This window comes from Phyllobates terribilis, unplaced genomic scaffold, assembly GCF_046119375.1.
Source record: "Phyllobates terribilis strain yellow unplaced genomic scaffold, ASM4611937v1 Scaffold_2__4_contigs__length_985480577, whole genome shotgun sequence".
In the NCBI taxonomy this organism is placed as follows: Eukaryota; Metazoa; Chordata; class Amphibia; order Anura; family Dendrobatidae; genus Phyllobates; species Phyllobates terribilis.
This window is the reverse complement of record NW_027362762.1, coordinates 381,825,453-381,848,811: the sequence shown is the minus strand read 5'-3', so window position 1 is coordinate 381,848,811 and position 23,359 is coordinate 381,825,453. Positions and strand designations below refer to the sequence as shown.

Below are 23,359 nucleotides of genomic sequence, written 5' to 3'. Positions count from 1 at the left end.
GCTCCTTCCCTTTCAAACCCTGAAGTGCGCCCAAACAGTGGTTTTCCCTCACATATGGGGTATCGGCACGCTCAAGAGAAATTGCACAAAAAAATTTGGGGGTCCATTTTTTCCTGTTATCCCTGTGGAAAAAAAAAAAATTGGGTCTAAAGTAACATTTTTGTGAAAAAAGTTAAATGTTAATTTTTTTCTTCTACATTCCAAAAATTCCTGTGAAGCACCTGAAGGGTTAATAAAGTTCTTGAATGTGGTTTTGAGCACCTTGAGGGGTGCAGTTTTTAGAATGGTATCCCTTTTGGGTATTTTCTGTCATAAAGACCTCTCAAAGTGACTTCAAATATGATGTGGTCCCTAAAAAAATGTTTTTGTAAATTTTGTTGGAAAAATGAGAAATCGCTGGTCAACTTTTAACCCTTATAGCTCCCTAACAAAAAAAAAAAATTTGGATTCCAAAATTGTGCTGATGTAAAGTAGACATGTGGGAAATGTTATTTAACCATTTTGTGTGACATCTCTCTGATTTATGGGCATGAAAATTCAAAGTTTGAAAATTGCAAAATTTTCGCCAAATTTCCGTTTTTTTTTTTTTTTTGTTTCCCCCCCCCCCCCACAAATAAACGCAAGTTATATGGAAGAAATTTTACCACTATCATGAAGTACAATATGTCACGAAAAGCAATCTCAGAATCAGAGGGATCCGTTGAAGCATTCCAGAGAAATTACTTCATAAAGTGACAGTGGTCAGAATTTAAAAAATTGGCCTGGTCATGAAGGCAAAAACAGGCTCTGGTGCGAAGTGGTTAAAGGCAAGGAGGGAAAAATTTCTGCACCTTCAAGGTGTTGGCGAAATTCTTTTTGAAAGTGTGTGTAATTTAATGAACTTCTGAATGTTTTTGGAGTTGTTCATTTTTACAGGCAAGAGTTGTTCAAACTGCATCACAAAGTTTTATCATCTATTAAGCCATTTTTCTTACATTTTACTGTAAATAAGGTTTTTGTTTTTCCTTCTGTAGGTATATGGATCAGGATCACAGACTAGGGCGTTTCAATATGTCAGGTTAGTGTGTAATAATTGTGTGTGTGTGTGTGTGTGTGTGTATATATATATAATCTGAGAGAGAGAGAGAATACATACATCTCTATTATACAAAATTTCATTTCTGCCACCATAGTTGGGTCATTTCACTTAGTAAAGAATTAGCAAAATTCTGCTGACAGGTTTTACAGACATTGTCATGTTGGCGCTGTTACAGATTAAAATGATACTTGCAGTAAAGAATTCAATTTTGTGGTTCTTGATTTTAAATATCGCGCCGGCGCATTCAATATAGTGGTCTTCAAAAATGAAAACAACAAAATGGCGTCCACTGTGTACCGAGGACCAATGCGGGAGCGTGCACAAGAGGCAGTCATCACCACTGCACCTAGGAGCGCAGCGCACACAGGATTGCTCCCAACATATTTGGTATTACTAGTATTAAAATAAATTCAACCCCACTGTGCCACCAATGTATCAAAATATAATATAAACATTAATTTTCTGGCTGCCTACCTAGTGGGATAGAGCATATATATACATAGTGATACAGAACTTATCAGACTGTAAATAGCATGGTAAAGGCAGTTGGTGAGGATATATAGCTAGGCATCTATTTATTAAATAGCAAATCTTTCTAGAGGTTGATGATGATGAAAAGCTTGATAAGCGATACATTGGTTGATATAAAGTTAGATATTCACTAGGTTGATCTATCCATCCAATAAATGTATGGCTAGAAAATGTATTGATCAGTATACAGTGGGTACGGAAAGTATTCAGACCCCTTTAAATTTTTCACTTTCATTGCAGCCATTTGGTAAATTCTAAAGTTCGTTTTTTTTTCTCATTAAGGTACATGCTGCACCCCATCTTGACTGAAAAAATCCAGAAATGTAGAATTTTTTAAAGAAAAACTGAAATATCAACTGGTCATAAGTATTCAGACCCTTTGCTCAGACACTCATATTTAAGTCACATGCTGTCCATTTCCTATTTCCTTGTGATCCTCCTTGGGATGGTTCTACTCCTTCATTGGAGTCCAGCTGTGTTTAATTAAACTGATAGGACTTGATTTGGAAAGGCACACACCTGTCTGTCAGACCAAATGAGAATCATGAGCTCAAAGGAACTGCCCAAGGAGCTCAGACAGAATTGTGGCAAGACACCGATCTGGCCAAGGTTACAAAACAATTTCTACATTACACAAGGTTCCTAAGAGCACAGTGGCCTCCATAATCCTTAAATGGAAGAAATTTGGGACCACCAAAAGCCTTCCTAGACCTGGCCGTCCAGCCAAACTGAGCAATCATGGGAGAAGAGCCTTGGTGAGAGAGGTAAAGAAGAACCCCAAGATCACTGTGGCGGAGCTCCAGAGATGCAGTAGGGAGATGGGAGAAAATTCCAAAAAGTCAACTATCACTGCAGCCCTCCACCAGTTGGGCCTTTGTCAGAGTGGCCCAACGGAAGCCTCTCCTCAATGCAAGACATATGAAAACCCGCTTAGAATTTGCTCAGAAACACACTCCCAGACTATGAGAAATAAGATTCTCTGATCTGATGAGATGAAGAGAGAACTTTTTGGTGATAATTCTAAGCGGTATGTGTGGAGAAAACCAGACACTGCTCATCCTCTGCCCAATAGTGAAACATGGTGGTGGCAGCATCATGCTATGGGGGTGTTTTTCAGCTGCAGGGACAGGACGACTGGTTGCAATTGAAGGAGACATGAATGCGGCCAAATACAGAGAGATCCTGGATGAAAACCTCTTCCAGAGGGCTCTGGACCTCAGACTTGGGCGAAGGTTCACCTTCCAACAAGACAATGACCCTAAGCACACAGCTAAAATAACAAAGGAGTGGCTTCAGAACAACTCTGTGACCATTCTTGACTGGCCCAGCCAGAGCCCTGACCTAAACCCAATTGAGCATCTCTGGAGAGACCTGAAAATGGCTGTCCACCAACGTTCACCATCCAACCTGACGGAACTGGGAAGGATCTGCAAGGAAGAATGGCAGAGGATCCCCAAATCCAGGTGTGAAAAACTTGTTGCATCATTCCCAAGAAAACTCATGGCTGTACTAGCTCAAATGGGTGCTGCTACTCAATACTGAGCAAAGGGTCTGAATACTTATGATCATGTGATATTTCAGTTTATCTTTTTTAATTTGCAAAAATTTCTACATTTTGTTTTTTCAGCCAAGATGGGGTGCAGAGTGTACTTTAATGAGAAAAAATGAACTTTTTAGAATTTACCAAATGGCTGCAATGAAACGGAGTCAAAAATTTTAAAGGGGTCTGAATCCTTTCCATACTCACTGTATCTACCAATGAATGTATCGCCTATCTACATCTTCACTAACTGCCTTTACCATGTTATTTACAGTCTGGTTCATTCTAGATCCCCCCCCCCCCGCTCTTGAGCACATATGCGATTTGCACACTTAGTCGCTGCTCTCCCCATTTCTCTCAAAGCTCAGTGAAAAACAGACTAGTTGTTGCGTGACCGTAAGTATCAAAATCACATGAGTGAAGTGGCCATGAGATGACTGATGAAACCTGCCAGCAAGCAGAGCTGAATCCTGACGGTATATTAAATGCTATTTGGATTGGATTGGCATGCCACAGGGCTTCATTTTATAATTAAAGGACTCATCTGGTTTGTGATGAAAGTCTGCAGTCACTCTGTGACTTCAGGCTTCTGAAATCTCACAGCGCATGCACTGCACACTTTTTTAAAATTCTCCCTTGCCGGTGGCAAGAGTGGACGGTCATGTAAGTGCAAGTATGTGATTTGTATACTTCTGGCCATATTCAGACTAGACGTGTCTGGCCTCGCTCAATTCATTTTTATCGAGTAAGGCCACACGTCTAGTCTGCATGTGACTGCATGTATGCAAATCGCTGGCATGAGAGAATCCAGACAGTGTGCAGTGCGTGTTGTGAGAATTCTGCCGTCACATAGAATGACTGCAGACTCATTACAAACTTGGACAACCCCTTTAATGTTCCTAACATAAATAAAAATGAGAATTAGTCAGTATTACAAAAAACATTTATATCCAGGTACCGGAAAGATGGTGTCTCTGGGAGTCGTTCTCTTTATTTTCTTCATCTTGATGCCCTTAAAAATAGCAGTGTCATTATAATGCTCCTGAATAAAAAATATCTGCTCTAAGCTGAGCCCCTGAATAAATAATTGCCCCTTACTACTGTACAGACCAAAAGTTTGGACACACCTTCTCATTTAAAGATTTTTCTGTATTTTCATGACTATGAAAATTGTACATTCACACTGAAGGCATCAAAACTATGAATTAACACATGTGGAATTACATACTTAACAAAAAAGTGTGAAACAACTGAAAATATGTCTTATATTCTAGGTTCTTCAAAGTAGCCACCTCCTGCTTTGCACACTCTTGGCATTTTCTTGATGAGCTTCAAGAGGTAGTCACCGGAAATGGTTTTCACTTCACAAGTGTGCCCTGTCAGGTTTATTAAGTGGGATTTCTTGCCTTATAAATGGGGTTAGGACCATCACTTGTGTTGTGCAGAGTTCTAGCAGCAGACACATCTCTTCAACAACTGTTAAGAGGAGACTTTGTGCATTAGGCCTTCATGGTAAAATAGCTGCTAGGAACCCACTGCTAAGGACAGGCAACAAGCAGAAGAGACTTGTTTGGGCTAAAGAACACAAGGAATGGACATTAGACCAGTGGAAATCTGTTCTTTGGTCTGATGAGTCCAAATTTGAGATCTTTGGTTCCAACCACCGTGTCTTTGTGCGACGCAGAAAAGGTGAATGGATGGACTCTACATGCCTGGTTCCCACCGTGAAGCACGGAGGAGGAGGTGTGATGGTGTGGGGGTGCTTTGCTGGTGACACTGTTGGGGATTTATTCAAAATTGAAGGCATACTGAACCAGCATGGCTACCACAACTTCTTGCAGCGGCATGCTATTCCCTCCGGTTTGTTTTTAGTTGGACCATTTATTTTTCAACAGGACAATGACCCCAAACACACCTCCAGGCTATGTAAGGGCTATTTGACCAAGGAGAGTGATGGGGTGCTACGCCAGATGACCTGGCCTCCAGTCACCAGACCTGAACCCAATCGAGATGGTTTGGGGTGAGCTGGACCGCAGAGTGAAGGCAAAAGGGCCAACAAGTGCTAAGCATCTCTGGGAACTCCTTCAAGATTGTTGGAAGACCATTTCCGGTGACTACCTGTTGAAGCTCATCAAGAGAATGCCAAGAGTGTGCAAAGCAGTCATCAAAGCAAAAGGTGGCTACTTTGAACAACCTAGAATATAAGACATATTTTCAGTTGTTTCACACTTTTTTGTTAAGTATATAATTCCACATGAGTTAATTCATAGTTTTGATGCCTTCAGTGTGGATGTACAATTTTCATAGTCATGAAAATACAGAAAAATCTTTAAATGAGGTGTCCAAACTTTTGGTCTGTACTGTATATATTCCCTGCACAAAATATCTCCATACTTCCTCAGCACACATCCCCATACTGAGTCTGCACCCATCCCTTGTATCCCCAAACTGTGTCCTTTAATACTATTGCATCTTCCCCCACCCAAACTTTGGGGGTGGGGGCAGATGTAAAAGGATTTAAGGACTCAGTTTAGGGGTGGGGGCAGATGTAATATTTGGGCCACAAACTGTCCTTACACTGTGTTCCAAATTATTATGCAAATAATATTTTCTCAGATTTTCCCAAATTACCTATATGAATTGCAGTCATTGTAATTTTCCAGTCAAATAACTATTAGAGTACAATTGAAAGGGTTTTGTACAAACTGCCTATGATAACAGTATATTTTTAAAAAAATAAACTCAAAATGCATGTTCCAAATTATTATGCACAGCAGAGTTTTCAACCTTTTCATTTTAATAAAGAACAAAAAAATGTTCATTTTTGAAATTGTCATGCATTATCATGCATGAAATGATCTTGATGGTCCAGATGGATGGAGTGGAGGATGGCTGGTTGATGGACACCCCATGCAAACACTGCTACAAACACAGCTACAGCGCCAACAAGGAGGAGGTGGAGTAATGTTTTGGGCTAGAATCATGGGAAGAGAGATTGTCGGCCCTTTTAGGATCCCTGAAGGGGTAAAGATGAACTCCATAATGTATGTTGAGTTTCTCAAACAGCACTTCCTTCCATGGTTCAAGAAGAAGAACCGTGCATTCCGCAGCAAGATCATTTTCATGCATGATAATGCCCCGTCTCATGCTGCACATAACACATCTGCATCTCTGGCTGCTATGGGCATAAAAGGGGACAAACTTATGGTGTGGCACCCATGCTCCTCTGCTCCTCTGACCTCAACCCCATTGAGAACCTCTGGAGCATCATCAAAAGGAGTGTCTATGATGGCGGGAGGCAGTTCACATCTAAGCAACAGCTCTGGGAGGGTATTCTGTCCTCATGCAAAACAATTGAAGCAGAAACCATCCAAAACCTGAAAAATTCAATGGACGAGAGAGTTCAGAAGCTCCTGCAGAACCACTCCTTTATTGAATGTGTCTTGATAATTGCCAATAATTTCCATCTATTGTCTATAGAAATATGAATGTAAATAAAAAATGTTATCACTGAAAAACGTCATCTTGCACCCCACCCCCCAAAAAACCAAGTCACCATACAGCTCCATCAATGCCAAAATAATTTATAACTCTCAGAATACAGCGATCGCTGTAATCGCACCAACCTGAAGAATAGTCGTCTAATCACTTATACCGCACAAGGAACGGCATAAAAAATAAATCTAAATCTTCACCTGCTGTTGATTTGTTCATTCTGTCACCCAAAGATTGCAGTAAGGCTCAGCGCACATTTATCCTGTGCTCTACGCTGAGCGCTTACACCGGGGTTTCCGTGTAAATCTCTGAAATATGTGACTCAGACGGAAACCTAGAGGGAAGATTCCCTATAATGAGACAGATGGAGACACTGTGGACGCCGTCTGGCCTATGATCCGGTGGTCTCCGTCTTTTTAGGCTTGCATAAAAGCGCAGCTGACCACAGGTTTGTACACTTATGAAAATAACACTGCTGAACAGAGGCTAGACTGAGTTCAGAGTAACTCTGCTGCCTCATTATAGTGAGTGGGCCAGTCGGCCGTGCCATCTGCATTACTAAATTCGAAATATAGGGGGCTTCCATGTTACTGGTAGTACAAAAGCTCTGGAAAAGCAATATGGCTCCTCGTGCGCCCCCCCCCCCCCCTGCACCACCCCCCCAAAAAAAAAGAAAATTCAGAAGATCTGAACTCCCAAATCCAGATGACCCCTCCCCCCTCCCCCTCCTCTGAGCCCCACAGTGTGCCTAAACCACATTTAACGTCCACATGTTTGGCATTTCTGTAGCGATGAGAGCCCATTTAATTTATGGGTACGTGTCTCCAGTAGAACGTGTCGGGCACTTCATTAGTAGATTTGCAAGTTTCACTCCAACATCCACTGCTGCTTGTTAATGGAAAACACCCATGGAGTCAAAATCGTCACTACACCTGCAGATAAATTCCCAGAGGGGTATAATTTCCAAAATGGGGTCACTTGAGGGGGTATTCTGCTCGTCTAGCACATAGGGGCTCTGTATCTGGAGTCTGCAAACTATTCTAGGAAAATCTGTGCTCCAGGAGGCAAATAGCGTTCCTTACCTCCCGAATCTCACCGTATATTAAGCAGTACTGTACAGCCACATGTGGGGTATTTTTATGTTCAGCAGAAATTGTGACAAATTTTGGTGCCATTTTTACCCTTTTCCCCTGTATAAAAATGTAAAATCTGGGGCAAAATATTTGTGGTAAACAAATGTAATTTATTTTTTTTCTTCACTGCCCAATGGTGTAAAATTCTGACACACTTGTGGTGTCAATATGATCACTGCACCCCTAGATTAACTCATTGAGAGGTGTAGTTTTATAATATGGGGTCACTTGTGGGGGTTCTGCTGTTCTGGCACCTCAAGGGCTCTGCCAATGTGACATGGCACCTTCAAACCATTCCAGCAAAATTTTAACTCCAGTATGGCACTTCTTCCCTCCTGAGCATTGCACTGTGCCTCCAAAAGTAATTTTCAAACACATATGGGGAATCTGTGTACTCAGGAGAAATTGCACAACACATTTTGGTGCCATTTTCTCCTGGTATCCTGTCACCATTTCTGCATTTATCACCCACTCCTGGTTTTGGCTTACAAACACTGAGGTAAAATATGAATTAAATACTGAACGTGACCTTTAAAGAGGTTTTTGTCACCTACCCACAGTTTACTGGGGGTCTAACTGTTTGATCCCGACATTGATCATCAGAACGGGGCACTTTTACCCTCCCTAGAATGGAGTACACATGTGTGACTGCCACTCCATTCGTTCCCTAGAGGACTGTACTCTAGGGAAAAAGTTTCTCCACATCTTCCGTTCAGTTGGTCTGTGAGAAAATCAGACCGCACTCTGATGGCAACTGAGTGCTGTCTGATGCTTTTCACAGACACATACTCGTCCGAGTTATACGGACTCCTATGAAGCTCTGTCTCCTTGAGAGACCATGATATTCACTAATTTCTGCAATATCACAGTATTTTGGTAATTAGTGAATTTCATGGTCTGCTATGGAGACTGAGCTACCACAGTATTGTAGTATATAATATAAGCAATCAAACGATCGTAGGTTCACATTCCCTTAAATGATTAAAAAAAATAAAAAGTTTGTGGGGTTTGTTTTTTGTTTTTGTACACCTCATGAATCTGAGCCTGGCTTTACAATTGCGATTAGATGACTGTGTGTGACTGGTCAAACACCTCCACCAGCCAACCTTTCCCAGCACCGCTCCAGGTAATTGTCAGATCTTCTGCCCGGACATCTTTTTAGCCTTCTGATCGACTTGCATTGTAAGGTATTCAGCGTCTTTCTGGTGGAAAATGCCAGAAGAATGTACATATTACTACTTCTAATTCCTAGCGGTTTTTGAAAGATTGAGCATTTTTAAGAACCTCAAAAGCCTTAACATATAGAAATGAAATAAAAATTCTATTCTTTTGAGCATTTTTGAGAAACTAATGTAATGCCAAACTATCCTCTTTTCTAGTAATTGTAATCAAATTACTGGAGTAACACATGGAGATAAATATAATTGTTTAACCCCTTCACACCCCTCCCCTCCCCAGCCTGTTTTTACAATTCTGACCAGTGGCACTTTATGTGGTAATAACTCTAAAACGCTTCAACGGGTCTCAGTTATTCTGAGATTGTTTTGTTTTTTTCGTGACCTTGTATTTCATGATGGTGGTAAAATTTATTCACTATTTGTGAAAATATCGGAAATTGCTAAATTTTCACACTTTTCGCCCAATTTCCAAACTTTTAATTTTTATGCCCTTAAACACACAATTGTTAATAAAGAACATTTTTCACATGTCTACTTTACTTTAAATCAGTATGATTATTGAAACATTTGGGGGGGAGGGTTGTTTTGTTTTTTCTGGGACCACATCATATTTGAAGTGACATTGGGAGGCATATATGATAGAAAATACACAAGTGACACCATTTTAAAAACTGCACCCCTCAAGGTGTTCAATACCTCATTCAAGAAGTTTATTAACCTTTAGGTGCTTCACAAGAATTAAAGAAATCTGGAAGGAAAAAAATTTACATTTTCCCACAAAAATGTTCATATAGCCCCAAATTTTGCATTTTTACAAGGGTAACAGGAGAAAATGGACAGTTCAGTCTGTTGTGAAATCTTGTCCTGAGTACACAAAAACCCCAAATGTGGTGGAAAACTACTGTTTGGGAAGGGAAGGAGCCCTAATTGAATTCTGTTTTTTTTGTCTGGAACAGATTGCAAATGCCATGTCACATTTGACAACCCCTTGACATGCCAAAACAGCAGAATCCCCCCTCAAATGACCCCATTGTGGAAACTACACCCCTCTGGGAATTTATCTACAGGTGAAGTTATGAATTTGACTCCATGAATGTTTGCCAGAAACTAGCAGCAGTGTATGTTGCTGAGTGAAATTTGCCGTCGTTGTGCCCAGTACGTTGCAGTACCCATACACTGTGCCCAGCTCAGGCTTCTGGAGACATGTACCCTGTAAATTAGGTGGGCTCCCATCGCTACAGAAATGCCAAATGTGAATGCTAACTACAGTTTAGGCACACTGTGGGGCTGAGAAAGGAGGGGGCAGCATGTGGATTTGGGAGTACAGAATTTGCTGGATTTCTTTTGAGGGGTGAAGAGAGCCGTAGCACTTTTCCAGAGCCTTTGTGCTACTAGTAACGTGAAAGCTCCCTATATTTCCATTAACAGATGACTACCTGAGTGGAGACTTGCTTTTTTTTGTGGATTGAGTTGAAGCTTTTGTTGGGAACATTTTACACAATATTTGGGATCACATTTATTCTCTGAACTTGCATCGGGGTCTCCATTTAAATCTCCGAATGACGTGATTTTGATGAAATCCCCTTCTGATCCGTTCACTATAAAGAGGCAGCAGAGTTACTCTGTACTCCGTCTGGCCTCTGTTCAGTGGTGTCCTTTTCAGAAGTGCACAAAACTGTGGTTGGCCACGCTTATGTGTATGCGCTTAAAAAGACTGCCACTGCTGGATCATAGGCCAGAGTGCCTCCATCTGCCTCACTATAGGGAATCATCCGTGGGGGTTTTCAACTAAATCATGTATTTCAGATATTCACACAGAAATCCCGGTGTAAGTGCTCAGTGCAGTGTGAAGGATAAATGTGAGCTGAGCCTTACTGCGATCTTTGGGAGGCAAAATGAACAAATCAACAGCAGGTGAAGAATTGGTTGTATCTATTTTTTATGCCATTTCTCATGTAATATAATTGATTAGATGACTAGATGACTATATTCTTCTGGTCAGTGTAATTACAGTGATACCAGATTTATATATTTTTTTTTTGTTTGGGTGCGATCTCACTCTAAAAGACTTTAGTTTTAGCAAAAAAAAAAGTTTTTGCATCACCATATTTTGAAAGCTATAATTTTTCCATATTTCGGCCGACAGTCATGTGAGGGCTTGTTTTTTGCGGGACGAGTTGACGTTTTCATTAAAACCATTTTCGGGAAAACAACATTTTTTGATCGTTTTTCTATTCCAATTTTTGGGAGGCAGAATGAAGAAAAACCAGCGATACAGAAATTTGTTTCTTGGGATTTATTTTTGTCATTCACAGTGTGGTGAGTGATCAGATAACTTTATTCTTCGGGTCAGTACGATTACAGCGATACAACATTTTCTTTTTTTTTCCCAGTGTTTACACAAACTATTTTATAGAAAGAATTGTTTTTGCATCTCTGTATTCTGAAAGCTATAGCTTTTTTATTTTTGCGTTGCTGGAGCTGTATGGCGGCTTGTTTTTTGCGGTACAAGATGAATTTTTATTTACATTTGACTTTTTGATTGCGTTTTGTTCAGCGGCATTGTGCAGATCTGAGCAGAGGGAGCTCTCTGCTTTGCCGATCGATGTCGCTGTCACTATTGAAAGCAGCATTAGAGGGGTTAAACGCCCTTGATCGGTGCTAGCACCAATCGTGGGCGTTGCTGCAGGGTGTAGGCTCTCATACAGAGGTGACGCCCGCGTTTAACCGCGCCGGCCATCGGTATGAGCCCACGCAATCGTCCTGCCGTACACCGCGCTTTGTCGGAACGCACCTCCTGCAGCGCCGTATATGTACGGCCAGTGCCATGAAGGGGTTAAAGCGTAACTGACATTTTAATTTTGTTTCATAAATCAATAGTGCACATGAAAATAAGCAACTTTGTAATAAGTATTATCAGAGAAATCTGCTTCTTTCTCTGCCAAAATTGATCAGTCCTCATCAAAATTCTCAATTCTGAGGTAAAATCTGTCTTCAGTGAGGGCGAATGTTCCATTCCTGAGAGAAGATGGCAGGTGCTGCTGCTAAGCTTCTATGGAAATAGAGCTCCTCCTTCCTCCTCTCCTTCTATCTCTAGCTCCTCCTTTCTACATTCAGAATTTTGGTAGACTTAACAATTTTGGCGGAGCAAGAAGCAAATCTCTCTGATAAGAAATATTACAAAGATGCTTATTTTTACGTGTACTATTGATTCTTGGTATAAAGTGTAACCGTTTTTTAATTCCTGAGTCAGTCATAACATATCCACATGTGGTGCTGAACAGGAGACCGGCAACATCAAAAATAGGAAGAGAGGAAAAACTGTGGCACTCACCCCATGGCTTCAAAATGATTCCTAGATTCCATCTGGGCGGAGGAGACAGAAAAGAGCGGCGGCTGTTTCACGCTCCATGCGCTAAATTCAGCCTGCATGAAGTGCTTGGCATTGTGATACGGACGTCGCTCTATTTTCTGTCTCCTCCGCCCGGATGTAATAAAGTAAGAACTTTTTAGTCACGGGGTGAGTGACATAGTTTTGTGTTTTTGTTTTTTTTCTCTTCCTATTTTTGAGAAACTATTTTTCTGACGTTTTCTGATCCAAAATCGCCAGGAAGACTATATAAACACGCCCCAGAGATTAGTTAAGACCAATCTTGGCAGAAATCTCCAGGTAATTTTATGCTGCTAAATTTTAGTTTGTTACATGTGAGTTATTGTACACACTGAATCTGTAACAAATCCACTTTGTCTGAATGTCACATTTATTTCTTGTATGATTAATTCCGTTGTCACTTGGTTCCTTCTGCTCTCCTTTTGTGGGATATGTAGAGGGTCCCGTTCATGTTTTTTGAGGTGACACCTGTTGGACCCATTTATTGATCTTTTTTTGTCTGAATGTAGCCTAAATAATGAATGACCAAAACTCTTCTTTCCTGCCGTCTGCTTTACTTGTGAGACCTTGCTGTGTTTGGTCTTTCTTTCCCGAAGGCTGCATTCAGACTACTGTATAAATCAGACCAAGATCAGACAGAAATGCATGGATTGGCCGGAGGATCTCCTGACCCAGGCATGACCGCTTCATAGAAATATATGGGAGACCAGCTGGCCACTCCATGCATTGCAGTCTGATTTACACGGTCGTCTCACTGACTTCTAAGGGTTAGTTAGGCAGCTTATCTCTGATCTCACTCCTGGACCGATTAATTAACATACTGTGCGACCCAAACACTTCCAACCTTCAGTGGCCAAAGGCCACAAAATTTAGTTTAAAAAATCCTGTAGCCATTGGTCACTGCTGTTGGGAAGAGTTTTGTCCACACTTTTGTCTGATCTCACCCTTACTGCAGACTTGTAATGAAATTGATGACAGAGGCGGACTCCGTCATGCCTTGTGCACAGCCTGCAGTGCTGAATATAACCAGCCTAGGCCACATTATGACAATACAATATACTTGTATTAGTTATAGGACTTGTCTGCTCTTCTGATGAAAGGCTGCAGTCATTCTATGTGATAGCGCACGCTGTAAGATTTCAGAAGTCTGCAATCTCGATTCTCTGGTGTCGCTGGTGAGAGCGGGCAGTCACATAACTAAAAGTATAAGTTTTGCATACATGCAGTCATATGCTAGTAAAACCTGCTTGGCCCCAGTACATGTTAATTGAGCGAGGCCGAGCACGTCTTGTCAGAATGTGGCCGGAAGTATTCAACTTGCTTACTTACGGTCACATTACTGCCTGCTGTCGCTGACCACACCAGTAGAATCTTGACAGCGTGTGGTACACTCACCGATAAGATTCAGAGGTCTGGTCTGAGGTCACATAGAGGACTGCAGACTTTCATGAGAAGACCGGACAACCACTTAACGAAAGACAAAACCAACAGACCTTAGTTCCAAAGCGTAGTAGCTAATGGCAGATTTTAAGAAACATTAACAATGTGCTGGTTCTTCTCTCTACTAGTGACCTGGTTAATGGGCTTGTGGGTTTAATGAACAGCAATGTCAGCAGTCCAGTGAATCTGGTAAGTTTCCTTTTCTGGGTTTATATTTACATTCTGCTGTAATACTTCATCACTTAAAGTATATATGCGGAAGTCACACAAAAAACATGACATGACATGAAGCCAAGGTTAGTAATGGAGAGGTGTCTAAAAGACACCCCCATTACTAACCCCATAGTAAAGGTTTTTAAATAAACACACGGCCTGAAAAAAATCCTTTATTTGAAATAAAAGTGCACACTGTTTTAATCATTTATTTAAGAATAAAAAACAGTGTACTCGCCTAACGCCTAATCTGCTGAAGCCATTGTTATCTGTTTTTCATTTTTGTTTTTTTTTACAATCATATCCCTCACCTGTCCGATGTGATGACATAATCCAGAGTGTCCCATGAAGATCTGGGTCAGTTCTAGAACAGTCACATTGGCAATCACTGATGCAAATGTTCTAAAGGACAGCAGGCTATACACTGATACAGGAGTGTAATCACTCCTGTGTCAGTGTATAGCGCTGACCTGCCGGGACAGAGGTCACATGAGTTCATCAGCTGATGAGCTCCGGTGATCTTACTTACTGCACCACTGCTGTGTGAGAAAATTCTGTGCGGTAAGTAAGGTCACTGGAGCTCATCAGCTGATGAACTCATGTGACCTCTGTCCCGGCAGATCAGCGCTAAACACTGTCGGGAGCGATTACGCTCCTGTCAGTGTATAGAGTGCTGCCGGGTGATCCGATCGCCGTGGGACACTCGAGATTACGGCGAATAGGTGAGTATAAGGTTATTTTAATATCTCTTTTATTTTAACTTTTTCTTTTTTTTTTCCTTTTTTTTTTACTGTGAGCACAGGCATCTGCTGATGAGACCACTTCTCCCATCAGTGGTGCCTGCTCTCTTGTAAGCTGATGGGAGGAGTAGTCTCTCATCAGCTGACACATGTGACTCGCGGTCAATTCTTTGTGTGTTTTAGCCGTCTTTTTGACCCATGACTTAAATGGAGTCAATCAAATACACAGCAAATCCGCAAATATTTTTATACCTGCGTTTTTGCTGCAGATTTGACTGACTCAATTCAACTCAATGGGTGAAAAAAGCGGCAAAACCCACAAAGAATTGACATGCTGCAGATTTAAGTGCAATGCAAATCCTGCCAGGAAAATTCCTGATCATGTGCACAGCACTTCAGGATTGTCATTGCATTAGCTGGCAGAAGAATTCACTAGCGTTTTGGCCCATTTCTGTGTGGGAAAAACACTGCAAAAACGCAGTGTGAACATAGCCTAAAGCCAGGGCAGCATGGAACCACATTAGTATGATAGGGAGGCAGCACATTGAATAGAATGACACGTGACTTGCTCAAGGGTAAAACTATTCTACAATATCATTATTTTGTACATGATTGTCCATTTCACCTGGAAAAGTAGTTGGAGTTTAAAGAACCGTAAGCCAATCCTAAATTCATCTCCGCATTGAGGTTATTAATTACAATTTGCAATTAAAGCTATAATCTGCTATTGTCTTCTCCACAGGGAAACCCAGAAGAGCACACCATCCTGGAATTTGCCAGATTAATTAAGCAACTTGTTGGTGAGTTCTCGCCCCCTGAGAAATCCTGCCAATAGTTTATTAGATGTGTAATTACAAGGTGGATAATTGTGTACTGTGCGTGAATTGCTGATAAAGGTCTGTGATTAGTATTGATACCAAAGTTTTTTTCTTACAAGTGTTTTATTGATTTTATATCTTCACCCAATGGCATGCACTATTGTTGGCTTGTAAAATTGCCTTATCCCAGTCTATAAATGTCTACTGACATAACATGTAAATGGTATTTTTTTAGGCATGTTCTGCTACATCACTGTCTAAATGAAAATGTATTCTTCCAAATGTCACTATTTGTCCTTGCAGCTCGTATCTTCCTATTGAAAGGGAACCTGTCCCCATGAAAATGCTATGAAATCTATTGGCATTGTGTTATGGTCAAGGAGCATCTGAGCAGATTGCTGTATACTGGACATTTGAGAGAAGGATACAGTATAAAGTATATCCATTGGGGTTTTCCCTCGAACAAAAGTTCATTTTAATCAAGAGTTTTTGGAATAATAATTTCCAAAATTGAATGTATTTAAATAAAATGTTCCTGTGTGGAGATGATCTTATAAATGTGCCCCTGCTGTGTACTGTGTAATGGCTCCTGGGCAGGGGAGGAAGCACAAGATTATACAGACATTACAGCACGGGATCACAGATGATTCTTTCTGTGAGGTAAAACATTTCACTGCCTGTTTTTAAACAATGTTTTACTTCAGAGAATCATTTGCAATCCCGTGTTGTAATGTCCACATACTTTTTTTTCCCCAGCCAGGTGCTGCGGTATGATCAGACCATGCTCCTGCAAGGTCAGACACAGCAAGGGAAAATTTATAAGATTATCTCTGCGCAGGAACATTTTATTTTAATACATTGAATTGTTATTATTCCAAGATGATTAAAATGAACACTTGCTCTTGAGAAAAACCCTTTAAATTCTTGCTTGTTCTTGGATTAGAGGGACGGGGGCTGGTCTGATCCGTGATTGACGGCCTTCACTGTCTAATTATACAAGGCATACTGGCAATGAATGAGTTACTCCACCCACTGGACCACTGTATTTTCTTTTCTCTTTTTATCACACAATTTTGATAATGAACAGAGTATTTTTTTAGAAAAATATTGTGGTTATGCTGCAACTCCGAACTTTTACAGCAAAAATTGTATCTCGTGTAAAAAATAAAGAAGTAAAAAAAAGTAGTCTCCATTCTTGATATTTAAATGGAAACTGCTCTTCCATATCCATTTGGCCTCTGGAAAATAGAGCAGGTGCCCTCACTGTGACCACGCTGCTGCTGGACCTCATTTGTGACTTGTCCTTCTCATGCATTATACTTACATGTGTTATTGCTCATTCAGACGATGATTTTTCTCATACCCAAAAAAACTGAACAATTTTTCATCTGTGTTCTGGTCCGTGTCTGTTTTACCATCAGCTTCATCAGTTTTTTGGTTTTTTTCTCATATGCAAAAGGAAAAAAAAAAACTTGGTGTCTCGGGCTTCTATAATCAAACGGACAGCACATCTGATATGTTTTCTTTTTTCTTTAATGGACCCATAGACTTGGCGAGTTTGAGCTGTGACCTTGATCAAAATCGGACATGTCTTTGGGTAATTTTGCAGTGGTCTGCCCCAAAATACAAACATGTGAACTGCGCCATAGACTATAAAATATGTACAAGTTCTATCAGTGTTTTTCGTGTTTAAATTGGCGTCTTAATGAGGCTTTGGTCGGAGAACATCATAGGCCAGGCATATTTTTATTTTTTACCCATGGCAAACATTGGACACTACGATACTGCACTTAACATTGTATGACTTATAAAGATGAGCAAAAAGATTTTCACTACCTTGGTCCAGTGTACTTTTTGTACTTTGTGGCTGCCATCCCAAGGAAGAGGAAACTTCCTGGGCCATCACTTGAATGCCAACATAATGGGCACTTCTTGCGATTACATAGACCCTGCCATATAATGGTAAAATGCTCTTCATGACATCGCTGGGGTCCACTAATCACAAGATGCCGGCATTCGAGTGTCAGCCGAGGAAGATCGTGCTGCGCTGGTTAAGGTGCCATGGAGCGCCAAAGTCAATCTTTTTTGCTTTTTTTTTTAATGGTTCAAAGAAGAAAAAAAAAAAAAAACACAAACCACTATTAAGTATATGTTCTTCCATTATAGGGAGTGGTGGAGAAATACAGTTTCTTTCAGAAGCTCAAGATGATCCACAAAGGCGAAAACCAGATATCAGGAAAGCCAAGCTTCTACTTGGATGGGAACCTGTGGTATGTATACTGGAGTTTAATCATAGCATCATTGCCTCAGTAGAGGTAAAAATATATATATATATGTGTTATATCATTTCAAATATATACTATTAATCTATTTTTTTTTTTAGATTGTTCTTGTTGACTTTGGTGTAAGTTCAGAAAGCTACGGTAACATAGTTTTTCTTGCTATTCTCTCTTCTCAGGTTCCACTAGAGGAAGGCTTGAATAAAACAATTCACTACTTTAGTAAAGAACTTGAATACCAAGCAAATAACCAATATATACCCAAGCCAAAACCGGCGAGAATAAAAAAAGGTAGAATGCGACATAACTGAACACTCCGAGAAGAAGAGGGGCTATCTTGATGGTTTACAGGATGTAATTTTTGTTCTCCCTTTCCCCTTGTTTCTTTTACAAGAAAATAGAGACTTCTGAGGGGCTATCATGAAGAATAAAACTGGAATTTCCCTATGAAGCTTGCTTTAAAGGAATGGATGTGCCTAATAACATTTGAGAACTGCAAACATTGCCTTGCACTTTTTAAAGATGTCTTTCTATGTACAGTAGAGTAGGAAATACATGGAAATCTCCACATTTTATATATCTTGCCGTGACTGTTTTTGACAACTGTCTGAGGACAGGTCAGCCCTACTGCTGGTGCTGGGGCCAGCTAAGAATCACCATTTAGTCCTTTCAGACTCTGCTGAATACAACGGGTCTAAATTACTAGTTTCTTTTTGAAGCTGAAGCTAACATGGATATAAAAATGCCAATTTATTTATATATGTTTAAAGAATATGGTAGGTACTTTAATATGGTATGTACTCTATGCATTACATTGGGGCAGTCTTGTAAGGGTCCACTCTTTCATACTGCCAATTTAGATATACTCCTGAAGAGTGTGAAAACATGTGGGGAAGCTTTGTTCTTTGGTTTTTTTTTTTGTTACTTAAACCTTATCTTTGTTCTCCTCAATGTTCACAAAGCTGTACATTTCAATTTGAAAGCAGCTCTGATAAATAAGAATATTTTGAATCACTATTGTGTTGTTAAGTGTATTCTTGGATAAAGAAAATAAAGTATTATCAGTTTATGGTGGTTGAATATGCTATTTTAATAAAATAAGAACAATAGTCAACTGGTGCTTTTCTTGTCTATATAAATTGACATTGCTCTTTGAGTAAGTGAAAACTATTTTCTTAAAGGAACTGTCTGGTAACTTTATATTGATGACGTATCCAATAGCTCCAATATCCAATAGGTAAGTCATCAATATAAAATAGGTAGGGGCTTGACACCCCACCAATTAACTGTTTACATCTTGTCCCCACAGGTGATAATTGTGTGGAGTGAAACATTGCATTTCATACACCGTGGAATACTGCCAACCTACTTCTATTTATTTGAATAGGAGCGGATCTGAAGTATCCGGTCGCAGTCAATCACTATTTGGTTGGCGGAGCTCTGCTGTTCTGCTTCGCAACTATTCCCTTCCAGCCACCGACACACACAACTGATCGATGGGTGTCAGGTCAATCTGATATTGATGACCTATCCTAAGGATAGATCACCAATAATAAAGTACTGGACAACACCTTTAAGCCCTTTACAACTAATGATGGACATAGCACGTCATGAGCGGGTGTCAGTTCTGGCACAATGACATGCTTTGTCCGTCATGACTTTAAACAGTCACTGCATGTAAAAACGCAGTGACAGTTCAGTGCCGACAGCTGTCACTGATGGCTGAGTGGCACGGGAAGAGGTGCGGGGACCTATGCCATCAGCCCCCGGACTCAGGGTGCTGTGATCAGTCAGTCAGTCAATCTGACTGACTGATCACAGCATAAGCCCGCATCGGTTTTGGAAAAACAAGTCGGCTTTAATGTTTTTTCTTTCTAATTAAAGGATTCCATCTTGCCACCCTTTCCCACAGGCCAGACATATGAAGAATACTGTTGATTGTTGTCATAATTCAGTAGATAGCCAGTATTTTCCAAAAATTCTTGCAGCTCCTTTAATGTTGCAGTAGTCCTCTTGGCAGCGTTCCAGACCAATTTTCTTCTAGTATTTTTATTAATATTTGAGGCACGTTCAGTTCTAGATAATGTAACTGTTGTGCCAAATTTAAGCCACATCTTGATTACTGTCTTCATCAAGGTTCTAATATCTTGGAATTTATTTATTTTTATACCCACCTTCTGACTGGTAACGTTCAACAATGAGATCCCTTTGCTGTGTTGCAAGCGGTTTACAGACCATGGCCTTTTCTGTTAAATGCAAGTAAGAAAATGTCAGGAAAATCCTACTAGATTATATGCGGTTAATCAGAATGACTAAACATAGTCAGCCGTGTACGGACTACTATTTAACATGAGTTTAAATGTGATTAGCTAATTTTTAACACAATCACATCCCGAGTTGTAAGAGGGTGTTCACACTTATACAACCACATTATATTAGTTTTATTTCGTCCTCAATATTTCAGTTTGTTTCTGAATGAATTTGTGCAGATTATGGGCAACATTAAAGTTGGAAAAAGTTCTGAAATTAATTAATTCTTCTTGGTATAATTTTTTTTTTCATGACAAAGCCCTGGCATTTTAACAGGGGTATGTACAGTCATGGCCAAAAGTTTTGAGAATGACACCAAAATTATATTTTCACATGATCTGCTGGCCTCTGGTTTTTATTAGTGTTTGTCTGATGTTTATATCACATACAGAAATATAATTGCAATCATATTATGAGTACCAATAGGTTATATTGACAGTTAGAATGAGTTAATGCAGCAAGTCAATATTTGCAGTTTTGCCCCTTCTTCTTCAAGACCTCTGTAATTCTCCCTGGCATGCTCTCAATCAACTTTTGGACCAAATCCTGACTGATAGCAGTCCATTCTTGCATAATCAATGCCTGCATTTTGCCAGAATTTGTTGGTTTTTGTTTGTCCACCCGTCTCTTGATGATTGACCACAAGTTCTCAATGGGATTAAGATCTGGGGAGTTTCCAGGCCATGGACCCAAAATCTGTATGTTTTGTTCCATGAGCCATTTAGTTATCACCTTTGCTTTATGGCAAGGTGCTCCATCATGCTGGAAAAGGCATTGTTGGGCGCCAAACTGCTCTTGGACGGTTGGGAGAAGTTGCTCTTGGAGGACATTCTGGTACCATTCTTTATTCATGGCTGTGTTTTTAGGCAAGACTGTGAGTGAGCCGATTCCCTTGGCTGAGAAGCAACCCCACACATGAATGGTTTCAGGATGCTTTACAGTTGGCATGAGACAAGACTGGTGGTAGCGCTCACCTCTTCTTCTCCGAATAAGCTGTTTTCCAGATGTCCCAAACAATCGAAAAGGGAATTCATCAGAGAAAATGACTTTGCCCCAGTCCTCAGCAGTCCACTCCCTGTACCTTTTGCAGAATATCAGTCGGTCCCTGATGTTTTTTCTGGAGAGACGTGGCTTCTTTGCTGCCCTCCTTGAAACCAGCCCTTGCTCAAAGAGTCTCCGCCTCACAGTGCATGCAGAAGCACTCACACCAGCCTGCTGCCATTCCTGAGCAAGCTCGGCACTGCTGGTAGTCCGATCCCGCAGCTGAAACAGTTTTAAGATACGGTCCTGGCGCTTGCTGGTCTTTCTTGGGCACCCTGGAGCCTTTTTGACAACAATGGAAGCTCTCTCCTTGAAGTTCTTGATGATGTAATAGATTGTTGACTGAGGTGCAATCTTTGTAGCTGCGATACTCTTCCCTGTTAGGCCATTTTTGTGCAGTGCAATGATGGCTGCATGTGTTTCTTTAGAGATAACCATGGTTAACTGAAGAGAAACAATGATACCAAGAACCAGCCTCCTTTTAAAGTGTCCAGTGATGTCATTCTTACTTAATCATGACTGATTGATCGCCAGCCCTGTCCTCATCAACACCCACACCTGTGTTAATGGATCAATCACTAAAACGATGTTAGCTGCTCCTTTTAAGGCAGGACTGCAATGATGTTGAAATGTGTTTTGGGGGTTAAAGTTCATTTTCTGGGCAAATATTGACTTTGCAAGTACAGTAATTGCTGTTAAGCTGATCACTCTTTGACATTCAGGAGTATATGCAAATTGCCATTACAAAAAATTAAGCAGTAAACTTTGGAAAAATTACTATTTGTCTCATTCTCAATACTTTTGGCCATGACTGTAGACTTATTTCTTCTGTAACTAATACTCTACAAGATGCCATATTTTTTGTGCAATTTTGGCTGATGGGACAACAGATTTGAAATGGTTAAAGTGGCGAAAATGTTATGTAGTTTTCTAAAACAGTAAGTTTGTGATGAAGGTTTATAACGGTGCCAGATAAATAAAGGGGGAAAACTATTGAGTCCACTAGATTAACCCCTTAAGGACCGAGCCACTTTGTAGGTTAATGACCTGGCCTCATTTTTTAAATGTGACCAGTGTCACGTTATGAGGTAATGCACTGGGAAAAAAATTCCAAATGCGTTGAAATTGCAAAAAAAAGTGCAATTCCACAATTGTTTTGGAGTTTATTACCATATTCACTTTACCATTCGGGTTCACTCATCCCAAATTGCCAGTTCACTTTAACTGTAAAGTTCGGGAGCCGTACCGAGCCCCAACCACTGACATTTTACTGTACGTCCAGTTTCCTATTCGGGTTCGCCAGTCCAATAAAGCTTGTTGAAAGTATTGGCATGGCTGTGATTTGGCAGCGCAGCACGTGACCCGGCCTGTATAATGGCCTCATCACGAGTGTCGCAATTATGCACTCATTAGTGTAGGGATAGGATGCAGCTGGAGTGATGGACAGATTCTGACACTGCACTCTGCAAACTAGCCACTGTGTGTACTGTGCCTTTAAGCCGCTGTGTATACTCTGCCCCCCCCCCCCCCAAGTAGTCTTGGAAATAAAACAATTAGCATCAGCTGTCTTGTTGCCATTTCTAGGCCCAAGAAATTTCTCTGGACCGCTGTGTGTTTTTTAGTAGTGTTGCAAATAAATCTATTCTTCTGCCATCTCTTTACGAGTAGTGTTTAGAAAAACCAGTTCCAAAAAATGAGCGCATTAAATGGGGGACGTGGCCGTGGTGTCACAAAAAGCTTTTACATCCAGGTACTTAATAGATGACGTCTCTGGAGTCATCCTCTTCCTTTTCTTCTTAATATTGTCGAGACGCCATGGTGACTTTTCTCATCCACAGCTCGTCTCTGCAGCCTTCCATCTTCTCAGGTCTTCTGCAGCACATACACAATGCCCTTATTATATAGTTCCTGTATAAAAATCTGTCCTATGCTGAGCCCCTGAATAAATAATTGCCCCTCACTATATTCTATGCACAAAATATGACCCACACACGGTGTCTCTTATGGTACATGCTCCCCACACTGCCCTCTCCTTTCCATACTGGGCCCCCTCTTCACAGTGTCCTCTCACTGTCCCCTGTATAGGACAGTCTCTATACTGTGCCCACCCATCACACTCCCTCTCCTTGGTATACTGTCCCCTCCTGGCTGTGCCCTTACAATGTCCCCCCA

General features: G+C 40.7%; 1 protein-coding gene across 1 annotated transcript in view; it reads left to right on the top strand.

The window, feature by feature from the left end:
• The window catches only part of LOC141211172 (UDP-glucuronic acid decarboxylase 1), a 47,886-nt gene extending 28,962 nt beyond the window's left edge, over positions 1–18,924 (top strand). Inside the window, exons 6-10 of the mRNA XM_073664800.1 lie at positions 1,014–1,057; positions 13,915–13,975; positions 15,482–15,539; positions 17,724–17,827; positions 18,016–18,924. Coding sequence (XP_073520901.1) covers positions 1,014–1,057; positions 13,915–13,975; positions 15,482–15,539; positions 17,724–17,827; positions 18,016–18,147 — 399 coding nt within the window. The 3' untranslated portion in view covers positions 18,148–18,924. The remainder of the gene's footprint in view (positions 1–1,013; positions 1,058–13,914; positions 13,976–15,481; positions 15,540–17,723; positions 17,828–18,015) is intronic.
• Positions 18,925–23,359: the final 4,435 nt, after the last annotated feature.